This window comes from Ammodytes marinus (assembly GCF_949987685.1).
Source record: "Ammodytes marinus genome assembly, chromosome: 9".
In the NCBI taxonomy this organism is placed as follows: Eukaryota; Metazoa; Chordata; class Actinopteri; order Uranoscopiformes; family Ammodytidae; genus Ammodytes; species Ammodytes marinus.
Window position 1 is genome coordinate 22781719 of NC_137213.1, and position 20461 is coordinate 22802179.

At 42.7% G+C, this 20461-nt stretch overlaps 2 protein-coding genes across 3 annotated transcripts; one reads left to right on the forward strand and one right to left on the reverse strand.

Annotated features, from left to right (window-relative positions):
- The first annotated feature begins 324 nt into the window (after nt 1-324).
- On the forward strand, nt 325-7353 carry LOC307255808 (annexin A13-like). 2 transcript variants are annotated; one of them, XM_080034600.1, is made up of 11 exons: nt 325-465; nt 1270-1345; nt 2340-2434; nt 2627-2797; nt 3282-3315; nt 3605-3684; nt 4561-4629; nt 5216-5317; nt 5415-5490; nt 5635-5747; nt 6143-7353. In XM_080034600.1, exons 1-11 carry the CDS (start codon nt 451-453, stop codon nt 6260-6262), a joined length of 951 nt encoding a protein of 316 aa, XP_079890726.1. In that variant the 5' UTR covers nt 325-450; the 3' UTR covers nt 6263-7353. The 2 variants fall into 2 exon arrangements, with proteins under 2 accessions (XP_079890726.1, XP_079890727.1); XM_080034601.1 differs by having other exon boundaries at nt 2630-2797.
- Nucleotides 7354-10337: 2984 nt separating this feature from the next.
- Nucleotides 10338-19683, reverse strand: LOC307255544 (uncharacterized protein). The gene is made up of 6 exons (XM_080034232.1): nt 18676-19683; nt 18236-18441; nt 17789-17959; nt 17294-17446; nt 15234-15300; nt 10338-13375 (listed from the first exon to the last, which is right to left on the reverse strand). Exons 1-6 carry the CDS (start codon nt 19349-19351, stop codon nt 11811-11813), a joined length of 2838 nt encoding a protein of 945 aa, XP_079890358.1. The 5' UTR covers nt 19352-19683; the 3' UTR covers nt 10338-11810.
- Nucleotides 19684-20461: the final 778 nt, after the last annotated feature.

A 20461-nucleotide genomic window follows, 5' to 3' on the forward strand; every position in this document is an offset into this window, starting at 1 on the left:
TGTGTGATAAGCGTGCTGTCTATCTAAATATGCCACATGTGTCAGGTGGGTGGATTATATCTGCAAAAGGAGGTGTGCATGGATTTAAATCAACATGTTTGAAAAACATTTTAGAGAAATCGGCCTTTGTCAAGATTTTTTATTTCAATTCATGAGAAATTGGAGCAATAACAAAAGTGTTCGGTTTATAATTTTGTTCAGCGTAGTTGTTGATAAACTAACGGAGTCAATACTTCCCCCCACCACCTGAACCAGCACCCAGCTCCATCCGGCCGAATTCATGAGCGGCAGTGACGTCACCCCTGCAGCAGCGGACACCCATCCGACCTGACACGCACATCACATCAGCTGCAGAGCAGTCCAGCACAGCACGCCCATCAACAACACACAGCTCTCTTTGATTTTGTTGCTAACTTCACTTCCTAAACGCAACGACCGCTCCGGACTATCATGGGCAACGTTCAGGTAAGAAAACGAGATTTTACGAAACTTATTTAGGCATCGAAAAGAACATAACAACCGTATACAAATTAAATGGGTGAATTCACCTATCAGACACTTTAACAGAGCTGCTGAAAACTCGCTGTGATGCAACAGGATAAATCTGAAAAAATAAAAGTCATTATAAATCAAGAAACAAGATCACTATAGTGCCACTGAAGACAGAGTCCCAGCTAATACTGAAGGCATATTATTTGCATCACAAGATGAAAACAAGACGTTTTGGGGGTGCTAACTAAGTGAGTAGGAGGACCTAGAATCAGAACTCGTGCAGTTAACTTCATCAAAGGGAGTGTGCCCTGCCAGGCCAAGCCGGGCCAGGCCGGGGCGGCAGCAGCAGTATAGGCCTACTAGTGATGTGGAATTCCACTGAGGCGCCGATCAATAAGGCCGCATTGTGTTTAGAATGAGAGTGGGCGAGGAGAGGAGACTGCACACTGCTACTACTGCTGCCCCATGACTCAGCGAACACACACAGGCTGCACCCTTTTCCTGTAGGAAAGACTGGATGTAGGCTACTGTAATGAATCCTTTTCCCTTCATTCCACTTCCCTCTGATGATGAATAGGGGGAAAATACATTTGTAGCTTGGTACTTTTATTTCATTTAATTATAAAATGTACTTTCTACGATTTGCAGGCTGTTTGAATGTACACCATCAGTCCTTATACACATGGCCCTATAAGATAATGTCTTGATTCTATAGATGTTTGAATTAGCTTTATTTTTTGTGTGACTGATATATATTTCGACTTTTTTATTCCCTAGCCCACCATTGTCCCATTTGAGGACTTCGATGTCACAGCTGATATTAAGGCTCTCAGAAGAGCATGTAAAGGTCTAGGTAAGTGTAGAGGCTCATTCCTCTGTGAGTAGTTGTGTATCGTGCATTTCTTCTGCGTGATTCTTTCCATTTCTTCGGGCTGTCTCTCTTACTCCACTCGCATGTGATGAAGGAATCCATTATAACCTGATTAGAGTGAAAGGAGTCCAATCAGTGCAGTGCCGATGTCTTCTCTAAATCAGCAAATTCAATTTTATGTCAAAATACGTCATGTGTTAAAGGTACAGTGTGCAATATAGGAGCTATAGGACAGAAGCTATGGTGGCCTTCAAGGACAAATTAGACGCTAGTAAATGTGATGGCATCATCCAACACTGCCCCAAGTCTTTTCACAATATCAAGTGATGAGGTGCAGATATAATCTAGTTATTTATTCTATAGTAGGTTACTTCTTCTTCGTCTTACAACAGGTGAATTTCCCCACGACACCCACTATATACACAGTATAAAAATGTGCAAGGCTGTTAAGTTTGTCCGTTCTGTGCTACTGTAGAAACATGTTGGCCTCCCGCCCCGCTCTTATGTAGATATACAACACTCACGCGGTTATAATATGCATTATGATAAAAGGCTAGTTTAACAGTGGCTGACTTCAGCTACTCCACTGCCCACTGACATGATCCAATTAATGTTGAATGAGGATTAGGGTCTCCTCCTGAATAAGAGTTAAAGAATATCCTTGGTTTTAAATGACCTCAATATGAGCCTGTTGAGCATCGATTGGGCGATTTATATTACACAAGGCGAATTTATTGTACATGCAATTTTTTTCAAAACATCTATTTTACCTTTGACCCATTTTAAAATAAAGAATGGTCCAAGTTGAGTGATGTGATTCCTGGAGTGCCTTTAGTCTTCATAATACTTTAAATGTGTCTGGTATTGTGTGATATGGTAGCAGACAGTATAACATTGCTATGGTTGAGCACGTTTACTGTATTTGAAGGATTCTGAAGTCAACTCTTTAATGTCCATCCTGCTGTACATTCTTCAGGCACCGATGAAGAGGCCATTATTCAAATCCTGGCCAATCGTTCTGCGGCTCAGCGAGTGGAGATCAAACAGGCCTACTTTGAAAAGTATGACGATGTGAGTACCTGCCTGCATATCCTCTTTTCGCTCACACACACACTCACACACACACACACACACACACACACACACACACACACACACACACACACACACACACACACACACACACACACACACACACACACACACACACACACACACACACACACACAGAGTAACAACCATGTTATTGCTGTGTTTATGGAGGAGTTGGAGGAGGTCCTGAAGAAAGAGCTGACCGGTAGTTTTGAGAACGCCACCATGGCCATGCTGGAGCCTCCTCGTGTCTACTTCGCCAAGGAGCTGAGGAAGGCCATGAAGGGAGCGGGCACGGACGAGGCTGTGCTGGTGGAGATCCTGTGCACAGCCACCAACGAGGTCTGTCAATATGTCATGCTGTGGTTGTGCAACACGTTTGTATTTTCTCTCCTTCTTTAACTTCAGATGAACCATAATGAATGTATTAGGATTATCAGTATCATCATGCTTTATTTACTGTAGAGTCTGTATTCACTGACATTTTTATTTTCTATTTAAAGAATAACTGCTCTGGTTGTGGGCCACCTGTCGGGTACCAATTTCTGATAAAGCCTCATTAATTATGGTTTGATGATAGGTTCTCACTAGTGGCTTTGTAATTGTCAATGACTCTTTTATTCGTGTTTACACGCTGTTGATCAATGCTTAAAGAACCCTATGCTGAAAGACCCTAGAGCTGAACTATAAAATCGCAGGAAATTCTATGTAGCTTCATCTCTACAAGCAAGCCCTCTCTAAATGAGTCATTTTATCAATTTAAAATGATTGATACGCTTTTTTATCAATAGCTGACCGAATCTCATCTTTCTTTAACTTTCAACAGGACATCTTGAGCTACAAGGGGGCTTATGCCGAGGGTGAGTCTTCTTCCATGATGAGTCAAAGCTATCAATTTAATGTTCCTCTCAGACTGGAAAGTCTTCTAATTTGACTGTTTCAAATTCGTCATAATGTTGTGGGTGTTTCCCTTTTTAGGAGCAAATCACAGTGTAGTGAGCCATGTTTTCCTCACTCGCCGGCCACAAATTCAGCCTGATTTAACCCTTCTCTGGGTCAAATTTCACGTATAATATTTTGTACATCTGTTGCTGGTTTAAAACATATGGTCGACACCCTAATGGGGATGACTATTGTTTTTCCTTACAGTGCATGAGCGTGAGTTAGAGGCAGACATTGAGGGCGACACTAGTGGAGACGTGAGGAACCTGCTCATGTCACTGCTGCAGGTAAAGACTCCTTGTTTTGGTTTTATTTAAAGCTGTAGTGCGTAACTGTGTTTGCCCCCATGAGGAATTCTGAGGAATTACAACAATGTCTGCACATCGACATAAGGTAAGCCTTTGCTGATAGTGCATGGATTTTATACCTTCTTCTGCTGTATGTCCAGGTTTTTTCTAAGAAGTAGAATCAACAAATGAAACATTTCTTGGGCTATTCTTGGGATTTTGTCTGAGCTCTGTGCCAGTGTTGGCGGGTGACACCAGTTTGTAAACGCTGCCCTACTGAGAAATATAAAGAGAGAGTTTTGTGGAGCTGATTAGCTTAATCAACTTTTTATCAACTTTTTTGGCGATGGCTTGAATGTCACCTGCATTCATTTACATGAAAAAGTAACGCACTATAATTTTAAAGTGAAAGAGAATAGAACTCTTCTCCCTTAATGATGGATGGCAGATTTGTTCTCCATGTTGTGATTCGCCCACCACAACATTCATCACTCATCACATGAGTGTCTGGCAGCCTGTGGCCTCTATGCTGTCACCAGCTTTCACGCTCCCACCCTTTTTCTGCTTCCCCTCTCTCTTCCTCCTCCCAGAAAGAGAAGACAAACACTAGTGTGACTCATGTTCTGTGGCGACAAACTATCCCAAGCTAGCTGCGACTTCAAATGGCCTTCACATATTCCCCGTTGATGTGTAGCAGATGATTGTTATCCCATTAAATGCCTGTGATTATTTCTCTAATCCGTCTTTTTGACCTTTCCTCCACTCACTAAATCTTCTCTCTCTCATTCACCACCTCCCTTATCCATCCTCTTAAACCTCCCTTCCCCTTTCTCTCCCCTCCATTTCTCTCCCTCCGTATCCTTCCTTTTTCCACAGGCGAGTAGAGACGAGGGCTATGAAGTGGATGAGGATTTAGCCGAACAGGATGCCATATCTTTGCATGAAGTACGTTCGCAGATTGAAATTCTCGATGCACAAGTCTTCATATTAGAATCCTAAGTCAGTTTCCCCTTAAGATAACACTAGTGTTCAAAGGGTAATGTGATCCTAGATTTAGATATTTAAGCCTAGGATGATGGGTAAATCTCACAAGTATAGATTTTGTTTTTGTGGTAATTCTGTACGGTGGGTTTTATTACAGTGCAAGATTATGGGATCATTGAAGAAAATTTCCAAAACTAACGTAAAAAAGCTTCAGATTTAGAGTTTCACAAATACTGTAGACGGTAGTGAAGAAATATTTAGAAGTATTATAATTTGGTCTATCACTTGGGTCTGACTGAAAATATGAACAACTATTGTATGTATGCATTGCCATGGAATTTAGTGCAGACATTCATGGTCCCTAGAGGATGAATCTTAATGACTGATGATTGGCTGACTTCCCCTTTAGTGCCAACATCAGGTTAACATTGTAAGGCAACCATAAGTTTGCATTGGCTCAAAATGTTAGTTCAGACATTTTGTTCATTGAATGTTTTCGAATTCCAATGCTGGCGTTTTATTTAACTTTTTTTCCATGGACCTTAAGGCAGGAGAGGGCAGGTGTGGCACAGATGAGTCCACCTTCACCTTTGTCCTGACGCACAGGAACTACCTGCAGCTCCAGGCCACCTTTAAGGTCTATGAGTCGGTAAGGACTGCACTCATTCCTACCACAGAAAGATGATTTCCCAATGGCTTCTCCTTATTTACATTGAAAGTTCTCATGTTAACATACTGTCCTTTAGCTGTCAGGGACGGACATTCTGGACACCATTGACTCAGAGGCCACAGGAACTCTCAAAGAATGCTACGTTACTCTGGGTAGGTTGCAACAAATATCCACAGAATGACACAGTCCATGACAAGTTCATGTAGTAACACCTGCTGTCTTTGTGTGTGTGTGTGTGTGTGTGTGTGTGTGTGTGTGTGTGTGTGTGTGTGTGTGTGTGTGTGATCCTTTAATAGTCAGGTGTGCCAAGAACCCACAGCTGTATTTTGCCCGACGCCTTAATGCCGCAATGAAGGGAGCAGGCACTGATGAAGACACACTCATTCGCGTCATTGTGGGCCGCTCTGAGGCAAGTCTGTGTGTGTGTGTGTGTGTGTGTGTGTGTGTGTGTGTGTGTGTGTGTGTGTGTGTGTGTGTGTGTGTGTGTGTGTGTGTGTGTGTGTGTGTGTGTGTGTGTGTGTGTGTGTGTGTGTGTGTGTTGTGTGTGTTGTGTGTGTTGTGTGTGTTTTGTGTGTTGTGTGTTGTGTGTTGTGTGTTGTGTGTTGTGTGTTGTGTGTTGTGTGTTGTGTGTGTGTGTGTGTGTGTGTGTGTGTGTGTGTGTGTGACCGCAGAGCCAAATGTCACAGCATAGTGGTTAGGATGTGAACGTATACCAAGATTACCAAACTAGGGGTTTAAAAACCAAAATTGAAAGAGATAAGATGTTTGTAGTTGACAGCCATGTGATGTTCCATTAACCCCCAGATCGACCTGGACACAGTGAAGGACATGTACCTGGAGAAGTACGATGTTACCCTGAAAGACGCCCTGGATTCTGAGTGTGGTGGAGACTTCAAACGCCTCCTCATTGAGATCCTGCACTAAGACGACTCACCCTTTACTACGTACAGGCCTTATCTAACCAATGTGACATAGTCTCTCCTCTCTGTACCTCACTCATCCTATTGTCTGTCTATCTGTCATCCTTCTCTCATCTTTTTTCCATCTCTCTTTTACTCTTAGAGACAGTCAGTTCTCTTTGCAGCGTGGACCAAAAACCAACTACGTAATGATATTATGCAGTGTGTCGCACATTCACTTACAGTCATGGTCTTTTAAGTACACAGTTTTGCCAAGAGCATTACACTCAGTTGAAATTATGGTACTGTTTTAGTACAAGACACAACATAGGTGCATTGAATATTTTCCTATCAATATTATGGCAAAACTCGTCATTATAATGTGTCCACCCAAATAGATTAGTCCAGTCCTTTATTCACAGCAGCTTTGCATTAGCTGTAGTTCACCATTTTAGGTTCATGCCAAAGCTTTAAGAATGAAGAGGTTGCTGCTGCTATACATAAACTCCATAGCCTCTTATACAGTATTTATCACTTCATTGATTTCTCTCATCATGAACCATCCACTCCACTGCTATTTGCCTCAAAGATGCCTTTCATACATGACAGCGATGTCATTCCCTTTTTGCTGCAACACTCAACACTTAAGTGCCGATGCTTGCTATTTGTAGTCACGTCCCTAAATGCTTTGTGGGATTTTTAACTCTTGTAGTCCTGTCACATTTACACATTTTATTAGACCGTTGCTGTTTTCCTGTTGTCACTCAGACATTACATTTACTAGAGTATTATAGTCCTACATGATTACTGTGTCAAAACTTTGAGATCACTGTGTATTTAAAATCAGTAGACAATGATAGTAATATTTCAAAAAGACTCCATAACACCTGAAGAACAATCCCTGATAATGGACACTGTCTGCATCCATGTATTGAAGTGTATCTTGACTAATTGTATTTAAAACAAAGAGTACAGTAATATATATAACTATGATATATACGGTTATATTGTCATGTAGCAAGTGATAACATTAACTTAGATAGAAAAATGAATTTTTAACCTGTTGTACTGGCAGAAAAAAAAGTTGGAATACATATGTAGTAATAATAAAATGTAACCAGTAAAAACTGGCGAGTTTTATTCTGTTCATCTCCTGTAGAGTGCAGTGTTGCACCACTGGGAATATTGTATGTGCTGCTTTTCTGGAAGAAATCTCCTTGGAAAGTCAACGGTGCAATTTTGGTATTCTGTATACACACAGACACAAATAAATCCATACATTTTATACATGCATATATGTACATATATTATATTAAATGTGTACACACACACACACACATACACACACCATTGATAAACCTTTTTGCACTGATCTAACACGTAAAGTAGTACGAAAGTAGATTTTTACATCTACTCAAACATTTTGACTTGCGACAGAGAACGGACAACGCCTGTGGGTTGTGTGTAGGTAAGGTAAGAAAAAAAGTTCAAAACACGTGAGAATTGCTTCCAGATGCACTGACACAGGAGCCGACCGTTTCTCTGTTTTTCCCACAGCTTTTTTCTTCTCTCTCTCCCCCCCCCCCCCCAGTACCCTTCCTCCTTTTCATTTGCCTTGCTGTTTTGTTAGTTTCAGTATCAAGGGCTACGTTTTCATTACACCTGCTTTCTTCACATTCCAGCTACCTGTGCAGCCGCAGTCTGTGCACCATATGTAGCCCAGTAGCCCCACCATCCCCACCATGCTACACTACAGTCTACGGTATCTCTCCGGCTGAGACGACTGTGTGCACCACACATGCCTCTTTATATGGGGGTCGTAAATTCCATCAAGTGAATAGATGAAATGTGAGAAACTCTGTCCCATTGTATTGTGGTTTTTGGACGGTAATCAACCTCATTACAACATTTCCCTCATCTCTTCATAAAAAACAAATGGGACTGTAGGAAAGTTATTGATGAGTGGAGGGATGAACCTTTGAACTTAAAAAAAAACAAGACACAGGTTTGATATTTGAACCCTCCCAATGCCTTACATAACATAACATAAACGCTCTGAAGAAGGCTTTGTGCCAAAACGCGTCACCGTTGATTATTGTGATGCGAGCCTTATTAAATAAGTGAAATGCCAGTATGTTGACCTCCTTCACTTGGGAACTTGAGATGAGCTACCTTTTCTTTACTTTTGATAACATACCATGAGTAGTAATAACTGTATTTCCTATTTCCATCAAGAACAAAGCATGATAAACAAAGAGTTTATTATGCTCTACTAAAACATTTGATATTTACCTTAATATGTTAATGAAATTATACTTTTCTTTATGTTTGTATGTTATTTAACAATACATCTGAAAGGGTAGAAAAATGTAAATACACTTTCCTGCTCTACACCCCCCCCCATCTTTTCTGTACTAAATTAACAATGAATGGATTAAAGTAATTCTCCTTTGAGAATATATCACTGAATGTTAACATGTACTTTAATTGCATTGACTTCCATTGATTTGGTATGTTGTAGGCTTGGGGGGAAAAAAACTGACTGAGAATCCTAGGCCAAATTCTTAAAGCCAGCATACTTAAGTACACACAAACAAACTCAAACTGCCCAAACTACATGACCCACGCCTCGTCTCTCCCTCCATCTGTAGTCTATTATCCAAAGTGCTAATGTGTCAGGGCAACCAGTCCTGCCAAACGCAGTTCCACTCACTATTCTGTGAGCCTTTTGACCTTTTTCCTTAAACATTTATCATCCTTCAGACCACCATAACTCAGCCAGAGAGTCATTCAACAGCCGTCAAAGTGATTGCCATTTGTGTAGAGATATGCTTTCTCTCTGCTCTGTTAGTCAACTGGGGTCAGGGTTTTGTCTTTGGTGTTCTTCTCTTGTGTCTGACAAAGGGTTGTGCAAAAGATTTAGGATGAGTTCGTAAAACATTGCCTGCACATGCTTTTCATAGTAACTCTCTTGTCGAGCAACCTTGAACTAGAGAGAATCAGAGGAATGAAGTGGGATACGGTTGTGTCGGTATACTCTTTTGATCCAGTGGTGGAGACTCCCTACCGGCACCTTCAAGACACAAAAACCTGCATATTAATGGCACTAATCCCCTAAAAGTCACGATTTATTGAAATAATCTATAGCACACACTAACCCGGAGGTCGTGACTTCAAAGGCTGAAATAATAACATCAACTGTTCTGCTGGTTTTCATGGAACATATGCCCAGGATCGTAATATGCCTTTTTTGATCTTGTGCCAAAGCAGAGCAGAAGGCCTATATACTCTGGAAATAAGATGGGGTCTTGGGTGGACGTGCGCAGGGAGGCCAATAGGAGGTTAACTACCCGGCTGATATAATTTCAACAGTTTTAAATTTGCGATAAAGGCCCTCTGTTCTTTGATGTGTAATAGGAAACACCTGGCAGTTTCTGCAAGGGGCAAACCTGTTCAATTCAGTCACCACATCCCTGACTGCTGCACTTACAGTATTAGATGCTCTATATGGGAGATTTGGCATGAAACAGGCTCTCCACTAATAACAAAAGTATCCCGTCATAACAAAAAACCTACCGTCAGCCAGGCATACCTTAAAAAGTAGTTCTGAGAGTAAAATCAAGTTAAATCACAAGGTTTACAAATATGCTTCAGAATTGCACCCCTAGGGTTACTGTATATTTTGCTTTTCAAGAATTAATGACAGGCCAGTTAGTGCTCAATAGCTCCTTGTAACAAAACACGGTTATAACTAGCAGCTGTGCCCTACTGGCTGCTTTAAATGCTGAAATGTAATAGCAGTAGAAGTAGCACACGTCATACAGTCACCTAACTCAGAAATATCAGTCACACAGCAATAACTTTTTGTGATATTGCTGTGTGACTGATATTTCTTTAAAGTTCAAAGGCTTGCTAACGTTAGCGAACATTAGCTACCATACAGTGAGCTAGGGGTCCTACCACACAAAGTCAGGCTTTAGAGATGAACTGATTTCTAAAATGAGCAAGAATGTTTTGTTTTTTTTGCTTAAGAATTTAAGTTATTCCTGCTTTAACTGGCCACACTACATGACAAAGACTCCTCATACAGAGGCAACAAAAAATGTAGATTTTTTTTATTGGATTTAATATAAAACATCAAATATACTTCTTTTTTTACAGTCTGTTTTGAGTAAACAGTATCTTAGGTGTTGATAATTAAAATAGCATGCTGTCTCCCTAGGATGGTTTGATGTCAACAAAGCCTCAGTGAAACACAACATGACTGTCTTTAAGTCCAGATGCAGAAAGTGGTCATTAAAACAAGGCATGCAGTAGATATTCACATTAGAAAATGGCGGTTAACATGAAACACATGCTCCGCAAAAACACACTCCTGAATGAAACCAGCGCCAGAGGACCGCCTTTGGTGACTGCAGAAATTGCTGTTGTCACAGTGGGAATGATCTGAAGGTCCTTTGGAGTCAACATAGTAACTAAATTACATTAAATAAAAAACAGACAAAGTACAGCACATGGAATCTCAAAACATAAAGAGCAGAAAACACAAGCTTTAAAACATTTAGGACTGTGTCCTGCAATATTAGAAGGTGAACACGGTTGTTTACGAACGTCTGTTCGTGTGTAGAATTCATAACAGAAAAGGCTACTAATACTTGCATTAATATAAATATAATGATCAATTAATAATGCAAAATATTTTAAATAAAAGTCGATATTTGATCATTTTTATATACGACAAACCACTTCTGGAAAAGCTAATTCTGTTGTAGGCTACTCACTATAACATTAAGCAGCTTAAACATTTAGTTCAAAGTTTGGAAAATGTTCTTATTTGAGTTCCATGAAAAGATTGCATCTGACTGTAAAATATAAAGCTTCAGCTAAAATATTCTTAGCATATATAAGCTTAGCTTAGCACTAGGGCTGGGGGCATTGGGAGCAGTTAGCATAGGAACTTGTTGCTTTTTTTTGGTAACACTTTACAATAAGGGTACATTAACTAACCATTAATAACTGCTTAGTAGTTATACTTAATAGGAATGAACTAAGCCTTAAATAACAATCATGCATAGTTAATGCTTAACTAAGCTTTAATTAACCATTCATAAGCATTAACAGTGAGTAAGACATTAACTAACCATTAAGAGTATCAACTAAGAATTATCAAAGAGTTAGGTAATCTACAGCCTTGTAAAGTGTGAATTGGTGAATTAAACCGACACGATATAATGGGTTTATTAGTGAGCTTTACTTGCTAATACTGTAGACATATTTTGTAAGGAGCCAGGATAGATGTTTCCCTCTGTTTCAAGTCTGTATGCTACGCTTCGCTTACAGGCTAGTGGCTTTAGCTTGATATTTACCAGACAAAAATGAGAGTAGTATCAATCTTCTTGTCTGACATCTGGCTAGAGAGTAAATAAACCTATTATTCAAACTCGTCTTACTGTTCCTTTGAAATCAAACCAATGAAACCAGTCCATCATTCAATAACATAATACGATTAGATAAGGTCTTCTGAACTGGAAACCATATGAAGAAAACTGCATTGGAAAGTTTTTTTTTAAATGTTATGCTGCTACCCAAAGAATAGACACGCCACTTCCTGTTTGGTGGCTGATCTGGTTGACCCGTCCGCGTACACAGTCCAGTGTGAAGAACACGGCTGTGGCGTTATGAACCTGGAAGGACGCTCTCAGGGTCAGACTGGCCCAGAGGCTGCCCTCAGGCATCTGACCGCCCACCTGCTGGACCACAGGGACGGGCCGCGCTCCCTCCGCCTCCCGGCCTGAAACCTCCGGAGCACTTCGCCTCAGAAGAGTCACCTTCACCAGGCTGCAGGAGTGAATGAGTTTGAGATCCAGAGCAACACTGGCCGTGCCGCTCTCCCTGAAGACAAAATCTCGTCGTTGATCCACTGATCCCTTCCCCAGCCCCATCTGGGACACCTGAGGGCTGGTCTGGCGGAAGAACAGCGGCTTGTTTCGGACTGCTCCAGATGGAAGGCCGGTCTGAGACACAGAGGCGGACAGAGACGAGGAGATAGCAGCTGGGACCCAAACCAAGCTGAGGGCGCTAATGCCCGTCTCGTCACCAAAGAATCGCACGTTGCACTGAGCGGGAGAAAGGATCTCAAAGCCCAGCGTGTCCCCGGGGCCGACTTTAGCGGCTCCAGACAGAGATATGGACGTGTCTCGATAGTGGACGCCTGGCTTGAAGGCACGGCACAGCTCCTGGCCGCTTCCGTTATGGTTGAGGTACGCCAACATTTGGAAGCCCTCGCTCACACACGCCTGTCCCATGGAGTACAACGCCTGCTGAAATACAAAACGCACCGTGCCGCTTTCGGCAAAACGAATCCCGCGGCCATCGTGAGTCAGCCCCACTACGTAAGGGTCAGAGGTGGAAGTGGTGTGGAAGAGCGGGCGATAGTTTGTGTGGTAGTGTGCCGACACCGTGGCCTTTGCCGTGGTGGCAACGGCACCGGTGTCGTGAGAGAGCCAGAAGAGACTGAATGGAGCCGCTGCAGGGTCGTGCAGCTGCAGACCTTCACTGCTTTGGTTGCAGTGGTTGCTGGCGCTCCGGAGGAAGAGGGAGATCAGGTGACCTGGGGCGACCTCCGCTACCCCGCTGATGCTAGCGCTCTGTAGAGACCTTACATCCTGCTGCTCGATCCTAATGCCACTGAGCTCGCGGCCTTCAGAACCGTCCGTGTTGTTCAGACGGAGAGACACCTGGATGAAGCTGCGGCATCCGTGGTTCACCGAGAGGTTCTCATCCAGCCAGACCAGGCCATGCTGCCTGAGCACCAGGCGTCCCTCCTCAGCAGTCACCAGGCCGGCGCCACCTCTTCCATGGATGTGAAGCTGAACTCCAGGGAAGGCGTGAGCCAGGGCGTGGCCTTTAGAGCCAGGCAGACTCACATCACCGGCCCACGACAGAGAGAGGGCGCCATCGACAGATACTGGGCCAGCACACAGGGCGTCTGTGGTGAAGGTACAAGGGGAAGCCACAGGCTCACCGTCACACTCATTACAGGCCTGACACTCGTCCATGTCCGAGTTGTAGAAGTAGCCGTGGGTGCACATTCCCGAGTTGGCATCTCGCTCTGTCATGCTCTGGCACCTGAATCCACCTGATGATAGAGGAAATAAGAGAGTGCATTGCATTTGAATCAGTTGAAGCACTGTCTCCAACTAAAAATATTCAGTGAGCAGTTTGACTTTGACAATATTACTACACAGGGAATATGTAGTAATATTGTTAAAGCTATAGTGCGTAACTGACCCCCATGAGGGATTCTCTTTCTTTCAATGGTTTTTTTTATTAAATCGCAGAGTAGCAAGCAACTGCAGTACAATGGATCATAGATTTTTTTCCCCTTTTTTTCCCCCCCGAACACACCCCACCCATATCCCACCCAATCACAAACAGTCCTGCACCACGAGATCAATACACAAAACAATACACAGCGTCAAAAATAGCAGAAACGAAACAGAAACAGAAACATACACTTCAAGAAACAAAAACAAACAACCAATATGAAACAAAAAATAAAAAATAAAATAAAAAAAAACATAAAGAAATCAAATTAAATCAAATAAAAAAGGGGAGGGGGTAGCTACTCTTCAACTATTGTGGTTGATTTATCAAAATAGTCCAGGAAGGGGCGCCATATTCTATGAAATTTAGTCTCAGATCCATGGGTAGTGCAACGAATTTTCTCCAGATTCATACATGACATAATGTCTCTAATCCAATGTGAGTGGGAGGGAGGAGCAGGATCTTTCCATTTAAGTAAAATAGCCCTACGAGCCAGTAAAGATGTGAAGGCCAGTATCTTTAGCTTCACTTTAGGCAAGCCTGAATTGGGAGCGATGCCAAAAATTGCAGTGAAAGGGTTCGGCTCAATTTGATGCTGAAGTACTTCAGAAATTGTTTGAAAAACTGATGTCCAGAACTCAGTCAAGGTGGGACACAACCAGTACATGTGAAAGAGTGATGCCGGTGCGCTCTTACAGCTATCACAGGTCGGGTCTACATCGGGGAACATACGAGCTAATTTAGTTTTAGATATGTGGATACGATGTACTACTTTAAATTGCACAAGAGCGTGTCGGGCGCACATGGAGGTAGAGTGTATCCGATCCCCATGAGGGATTCTGAGTAATTACAACAACACTGTCGGCGCATCTACATGCAATAAGCCTACGTGATTTTATTCCTTCTGCTGTACGTCCAGGTTTTTTTCTTAGCATTAGAATCTACAACTGAAACATTTCTTGGGTGCTTCTTGAGCTCCTTCACCAGTGTCAGGGTGCGACACCAATTTGAAAACGCTGCCATACTGAGGAATACAGAGAGAATTGTGTGGAGCTGATAGGCTTAATCAACTTTGGGCCACTCAGAATGGATTGCGCGAATGCGCTCACTTCATGAATTGCAGCGCAAGGCACCTGCAATCTGCTCCTTTTTAGCCCTGTATCCACTAAGGAATTTGCACTATGTATATATCGGCACTAAGTTTGGCAGCTGGGCGCAGTTTGTTTGTCATGCATTTAATTGAGTGAGCGGTCAAACCCGCGGTGAAGGGGTAAACACCTCACCGGTGCATAGGAATGGAGCAATTTTGAACTTGACTTTGAATATCCCGCATTTAAATACATTCAAATGAGAGAGGCGTACCATCTGTGCTGCTCGGCAGGGGGATTTCAGAGCAGTTTGGCCGCATTTCACCCTTTCCGCATGCTCTTTGGATAGGGCACTATTTTTTTCTCTCATTTGCACTGGTTTAGCGGCCGCAAAAGCAGCGCAATCCTTTAATGGATGTGGCCCTTTGTATCAACTTATTTTTCAATGGCTTGAAAGTAACCGACATTCATTTATATGAAAAAGTTACGCAATATAGCTTTAATTGTAAGATGTATTATGAGAGTCAGAATTGGAATCAAATGTAGGCAATGTTGACAAAGATTTTCATTATTTGACATTACCTGGAGTATTGAGGCACTTCTGTTGATCTCCACAAAGATCTGCTATTTCAAGGCATTCGTCTCTGTCCTGTAATGATGACAACATTGACACTTGGAGTTTATTTAAAAGAAACTATAAATATATTTACATACTTTATTATTTAGTGCTGTCAGTTTAACGCGTTATTAACGGCGTTAACAAACCCATTTTAACGGCGTCAATTTTTTTATTGCGCAATTTACGCTCGTCATGGTCTAGCAAACGTTGTGGTTTTTTCTCATGCTGTTGAATCAACTAGTAATGTTAGAACAACTGAAACACCACAAACACCACAAACTATAGCTGGATCCCATTACAGAGACCGCATCCTTGGAAGGACGTGGTCTCGCGGTCTATGAAGGCCGATTCGAAGGCCGGTTCCAAGGCCAACGAGCGTTGTTAAACGACACGGGCTGTATCTAGATTCAGGGGTTGCGGTCTACGAAGGCTGCATTTGAAGACCGATTGCGTCATAGCGGCGCGCAAAGGTTGTTCCATTTGCAAGGCTCCTTGCAAGGCTCCTCATATGCAGCCGTGAAATGCAGCCTTCGTTTCACGGTTTTGAAGGCTGCATCAGATGTATCCTTCGCGGCCCAACATATCCCAAGATTCATTGCGTTTTTTTCAGAGATGGCATAAAATAAAATAAAAAATAACAATTCTCGGCCGCATATGAGGAGTCTTGCAAGGAGCCTTGCAAATGGAACAACCTTTGCGCGCCGCTATGACGCAATCGGTCTCCAAATGCAGCCTTCGTAGACCGCAACCCCTGTATTGAGATTCACCCTATACATATGGCTCGCATTTAAGTTACTGTCAATTCAAAAGGAACATGTCCTACAGCGTAATTTCACATTAAAATCATTTAACTGGCAAAACGGCTAAACGTCAAGTCAATTCTGACTTTTATTTTGAAGCAGAAACCGGAACCTAGCACTTCCTTGCCCAGCTGCGCGACCTTCACTAGTCTTCCGTGTGTGACTCTGAGACTACGCGGAAAAGAACAGAAAAGAAAGCCTGTCATTTGCAAAAGTCCTACTTATAACCCTGCGCGCACACCAAAAACCTCCATGAATGTTGGTGGCAACTACCAGTCATTAATTTTCACTTTAATTTTCGCTACGAAGCCTCGGCTGCAGCAGCACCATGGCAACCACCTGCACGCAGGCATAGTGTGTCCACTCCACACACAGTCTGAAATAAGCCGTGGATGAAAGACTCCCAAACTAATTTGTTTTATATATCCTATGTTGTTTTATGTTTTATGTTTTTTCTTTTTTTTTGGGGGGGGGGGTCTATATTGTTATTTGCACTGAATTGCAAATATGATATTTTAGAAGAAATACACTGAATTACACCATTGTAATTCAGTGTATTTATTCTAAAATATCATAATTTGGGTGTGATAAGAGCATTAAAATGAGAAAAAATAATGGGCCAAAAAGAAATCAAGGGACATTCAGGCTAGAATAAATGAAAATGCGATTAATCGCGATTAATCGCGAGTTAACTATGACATTAATGCGATTAATCGCGATTAAATATTTTAATCTTTGACAGCACTAGTATTATTATTTGAAAGGGATTTATCATATTGGGGAACAAAGAAATTGACCATACACTGCGGCTCCCATCAGATCTATATAACTTTATAATGTGTTTCTCCTCATTGTTTTAGATTTCCGGCCTGTTATTCTACTGTATTGGTTCACTCTCTCACCACTGTCATAGCTTAGTTTTAGACCGCAGCAACAGCTGTTTTCAACTAAAAAAAGCTTCTTGTCGATCATTTAGTAGCTAAAGGCTGATCTGGCTTGATATTCCTCAGTAGTTGGTGGAGACCAAAAACAAAACTAATAGAGATTGTGAATAACTGTATATGCTATAACTGAGAGACACACCAATACAAGCTTTATGGTTGTTGTTTTTTTAAATCTCATGCTTTATGACCAAATGAAGTTAAAATATTCTACTAAATATCCGAGTCTTGTTCATGTCCTTGAGTTCAACTGTCACACAGTGAAAAGATAGTGGTGCTGACCTGGCAGATTCTGTCTGCGTGGACTGAGCACTGGGCAACCAGGAAGAAGCCGGCCGGACAGACGGTACATTTCTCACATTGAGCCCGACCGCTGCTGAAGTCACAGTATTCCTCAGGACCACAGCTGCCACAGGCCGACAGAGAGCCGCCCACCTGAGGGCATCACACACATCAATGTGATGGACGGAGCCAAACTGAGCAACCAAGTGTCATACGACAGATATCATTTTTACTTGTCCAATATTGTTCAAAATGAATCAATATATTAACATTGTGTCCAAAATAATTTGCTAGATCCATGCTTGTATGTAAGAACAAAGTACAATAATTCCTCTGGAGAGTTTCCTTGTAGAAGTTTAAAGTGACATAAAATAGAGATACTCAAGTAAAGTGCAAGTATCTCAAGCTGTGCATACTTATGTATACTATAGTTACTTTCCTATACTGGATAACACACTTGCCCACCCTTGATCGGTGATTCAACTCATGGCTCACCTCCATCACACTGGCCTCCATGTCCACCTTGTGCAGAGAGAGAGCTTGCTTTGCTTGGTGAGCTCTAACATGTCCACTCAGGGTTTCTTTGTGACTGTCCAGGTCTCCCTGCAGGTTCTGGAAAGATGTTTGTTTGATGCTGTCCGTCAGTATACTGTACTGGGCTTTAACCTGGAAGTAGGAAAAAAAGAAAAAAAAGGTTAAAACGTTTTTTAGTGTGATCATGGGTATGATGGGCATCATATATCATGTGATATACACTTTAATAAGCATTGTCTTTCATGATATAAATACACCAACTAAAAAGTGTGGGATTATATTTAGCAGCCTCTGTGTATAACCTCCAACTACCCCATCTACATTCAAAGTTTTTGTAATTACTGGGCATTCACAAAACCACCAATTGTTCACATATCCCTTATTATCAATCAATGGCAGCAGGCTTACTTGCTCCATCTGATCATGCATGCTCCTCTGTTGCTCCAGTATTTCTCTCTGCTGGTTGACCAGCGTCCCCTGCTGCTCGTTGAGGAGCCTCTGCAGCTCCCTCACCTCGTCCTGCTGGCCCCTGAGGGCCTCAACCAGCTTCTCCTGGCTCTTAGACAGCTGCAGCTGCAGCACAAGGGCATCCTCTGAGGGGAGCTCATTGGTCCCTAGGGGGGGGCAAAGAAAGAAAAGCATTATATTTTTACAATGCTGAGTGTGTGTGTGTGTGTGTGTGTGTGTGTGTGTGTGTGTGTGTGTGTGTGTGTGTGTGTGTGTGTGTGTGTGTGTGTGTGTGTGTGTGTGTGTGTGTGTGTGTGTGTGTGTGATATGTCTAATGTTCAAATAAGACACGTTTATCTAACCTCCATTTTATGGCTTATTACTCACATGCTGATACTGACCTGGTTTCATGTCACACGTCAACTGTATAAACGCACCACGTTCCGAACCAAAGTTTGGAAGATCATCTAGAAATTGCGCAGCTCTGTCTGTCACATGAACCGGAGAAGAGTGTCCTCTCCCGTCGTCTCCCCCGTACGCACCGCAGTCATCTCCGTAACAAGGTTTGGGTTTCTGGCGCATCCTGAGGGGAAGTTTACATCCAATCCCTTTGCACTCCCGTGTTGCACTGTCATCACTCGTGGGGTAATGAGAGACGCTGGTCGGACATGACCCACCGGCGCAGCCAGGATGGAACACCTCCGCGGTGATGGTTCTTGGGTTCGTCCTCCTCGCGCTGTCTGTAGCCGCATGTTGCGCAAATTCTCCCGGCTGAGGCTGGCGGACGATATACGGCGTGAACTGCGCGCCCTGGGCTTGGTGGTGACTAAAACGGGCATCCTGTTGGTAACTCGGATGGACTTGTCCTTGTCCTTGTCTGGATTGTACAGGGTGGGGAAACGGCCGTCGGGGCGCTGCTGCCTCCGTGCGCCCTTGACAGTGCGCTCCGACGCACGGTCTTCTCCAGTCCTGCTGGCCAGAGAAGCAGTGCGCCCCCCGGCAGGGCTCAGCCGCGCTCTCTACTCCACTGAGTAAAGATGTCACAAAGAGTAAAACTATATTAGAGATACGTGCCATATTGCAATGCTGAAAGGTAAAAAATTGGAAACAGGCCACGAGGGAATGGTGGCCCCCTTTTGCGTATCAAACCTTCAGCCCAGTAGATCTCGTCGAGTCATCTCTTCAAGAGCCAAAGAAAAATCCTCAAATTAGTAATTGTCCATAGGTGTAACTGCCAATTAATCTCGAAGGAGCGATTACGCAGACATTCAGCACGTCTCCATATTGCGTGCACCGCGGTTTCTGCCCCCTTTGCCCCTTCTGGAGATAGATAGGTCTAGCCCACATGTGGCGCTCACTGCTCCTAATTGGCAACAGGCTTTGCTCCTACTCTTAAATTAACCCGTAGCTTTCCCGGACATACCACTCCGCCGAGTCACTCCATTCCCATTGATGCTGTGCATGTGGTAGATATTTTGGACCATTCGAATGTTATTTTTATTCTCACACTCTGGGGGACTCATTCAGTTTTGCATACACCAGAACTTCATGGCAACCTCCAAATGTTCCAGTGGAATTTCAAAGATCTGTTTTATTGAGTTTTTTACATGGGACTATATTATTCCAATGGAAAAATAGATATTTCTTTCCAACTTTTTCTTTTTTTGGCCATTTATTTTGCTAACAGGATCAACATTGTGGGTTTTTGACTAGCTCAGAATTAAAATGTGTCTTAAATGAGCAATGCTTTGATCTATTCTGTAATACTGCATTATAGGGTGCAGTGGTCAGACTGTTAAAACCAACCCTGTGATATTGTGAAGTTGGAGCCAAAATGGCATCTCCTGTAAAATGTAAACTGTATTACTTTGTTACCACTCTCATTTCCCTTACTTGACCCCACATGTCTTTGATTAAAGCTTAAACCCACATTAGAAACACTGAAAGGCTTCCGCCCTCTTCTCATTTTGATGGCAAAATGGAACACGCACACACACACACACACACACACACACACACACACACACACACACACACACACACACACACACACACACACACACACACACACACACACACACACACACACACACACACCCCACACACACACACACATTCTGAATGTAATGCAAGTTTGTATACAGTCTAAATCCTCCACCTTTTAGCATTAGTTTGTTTGAGATGCTT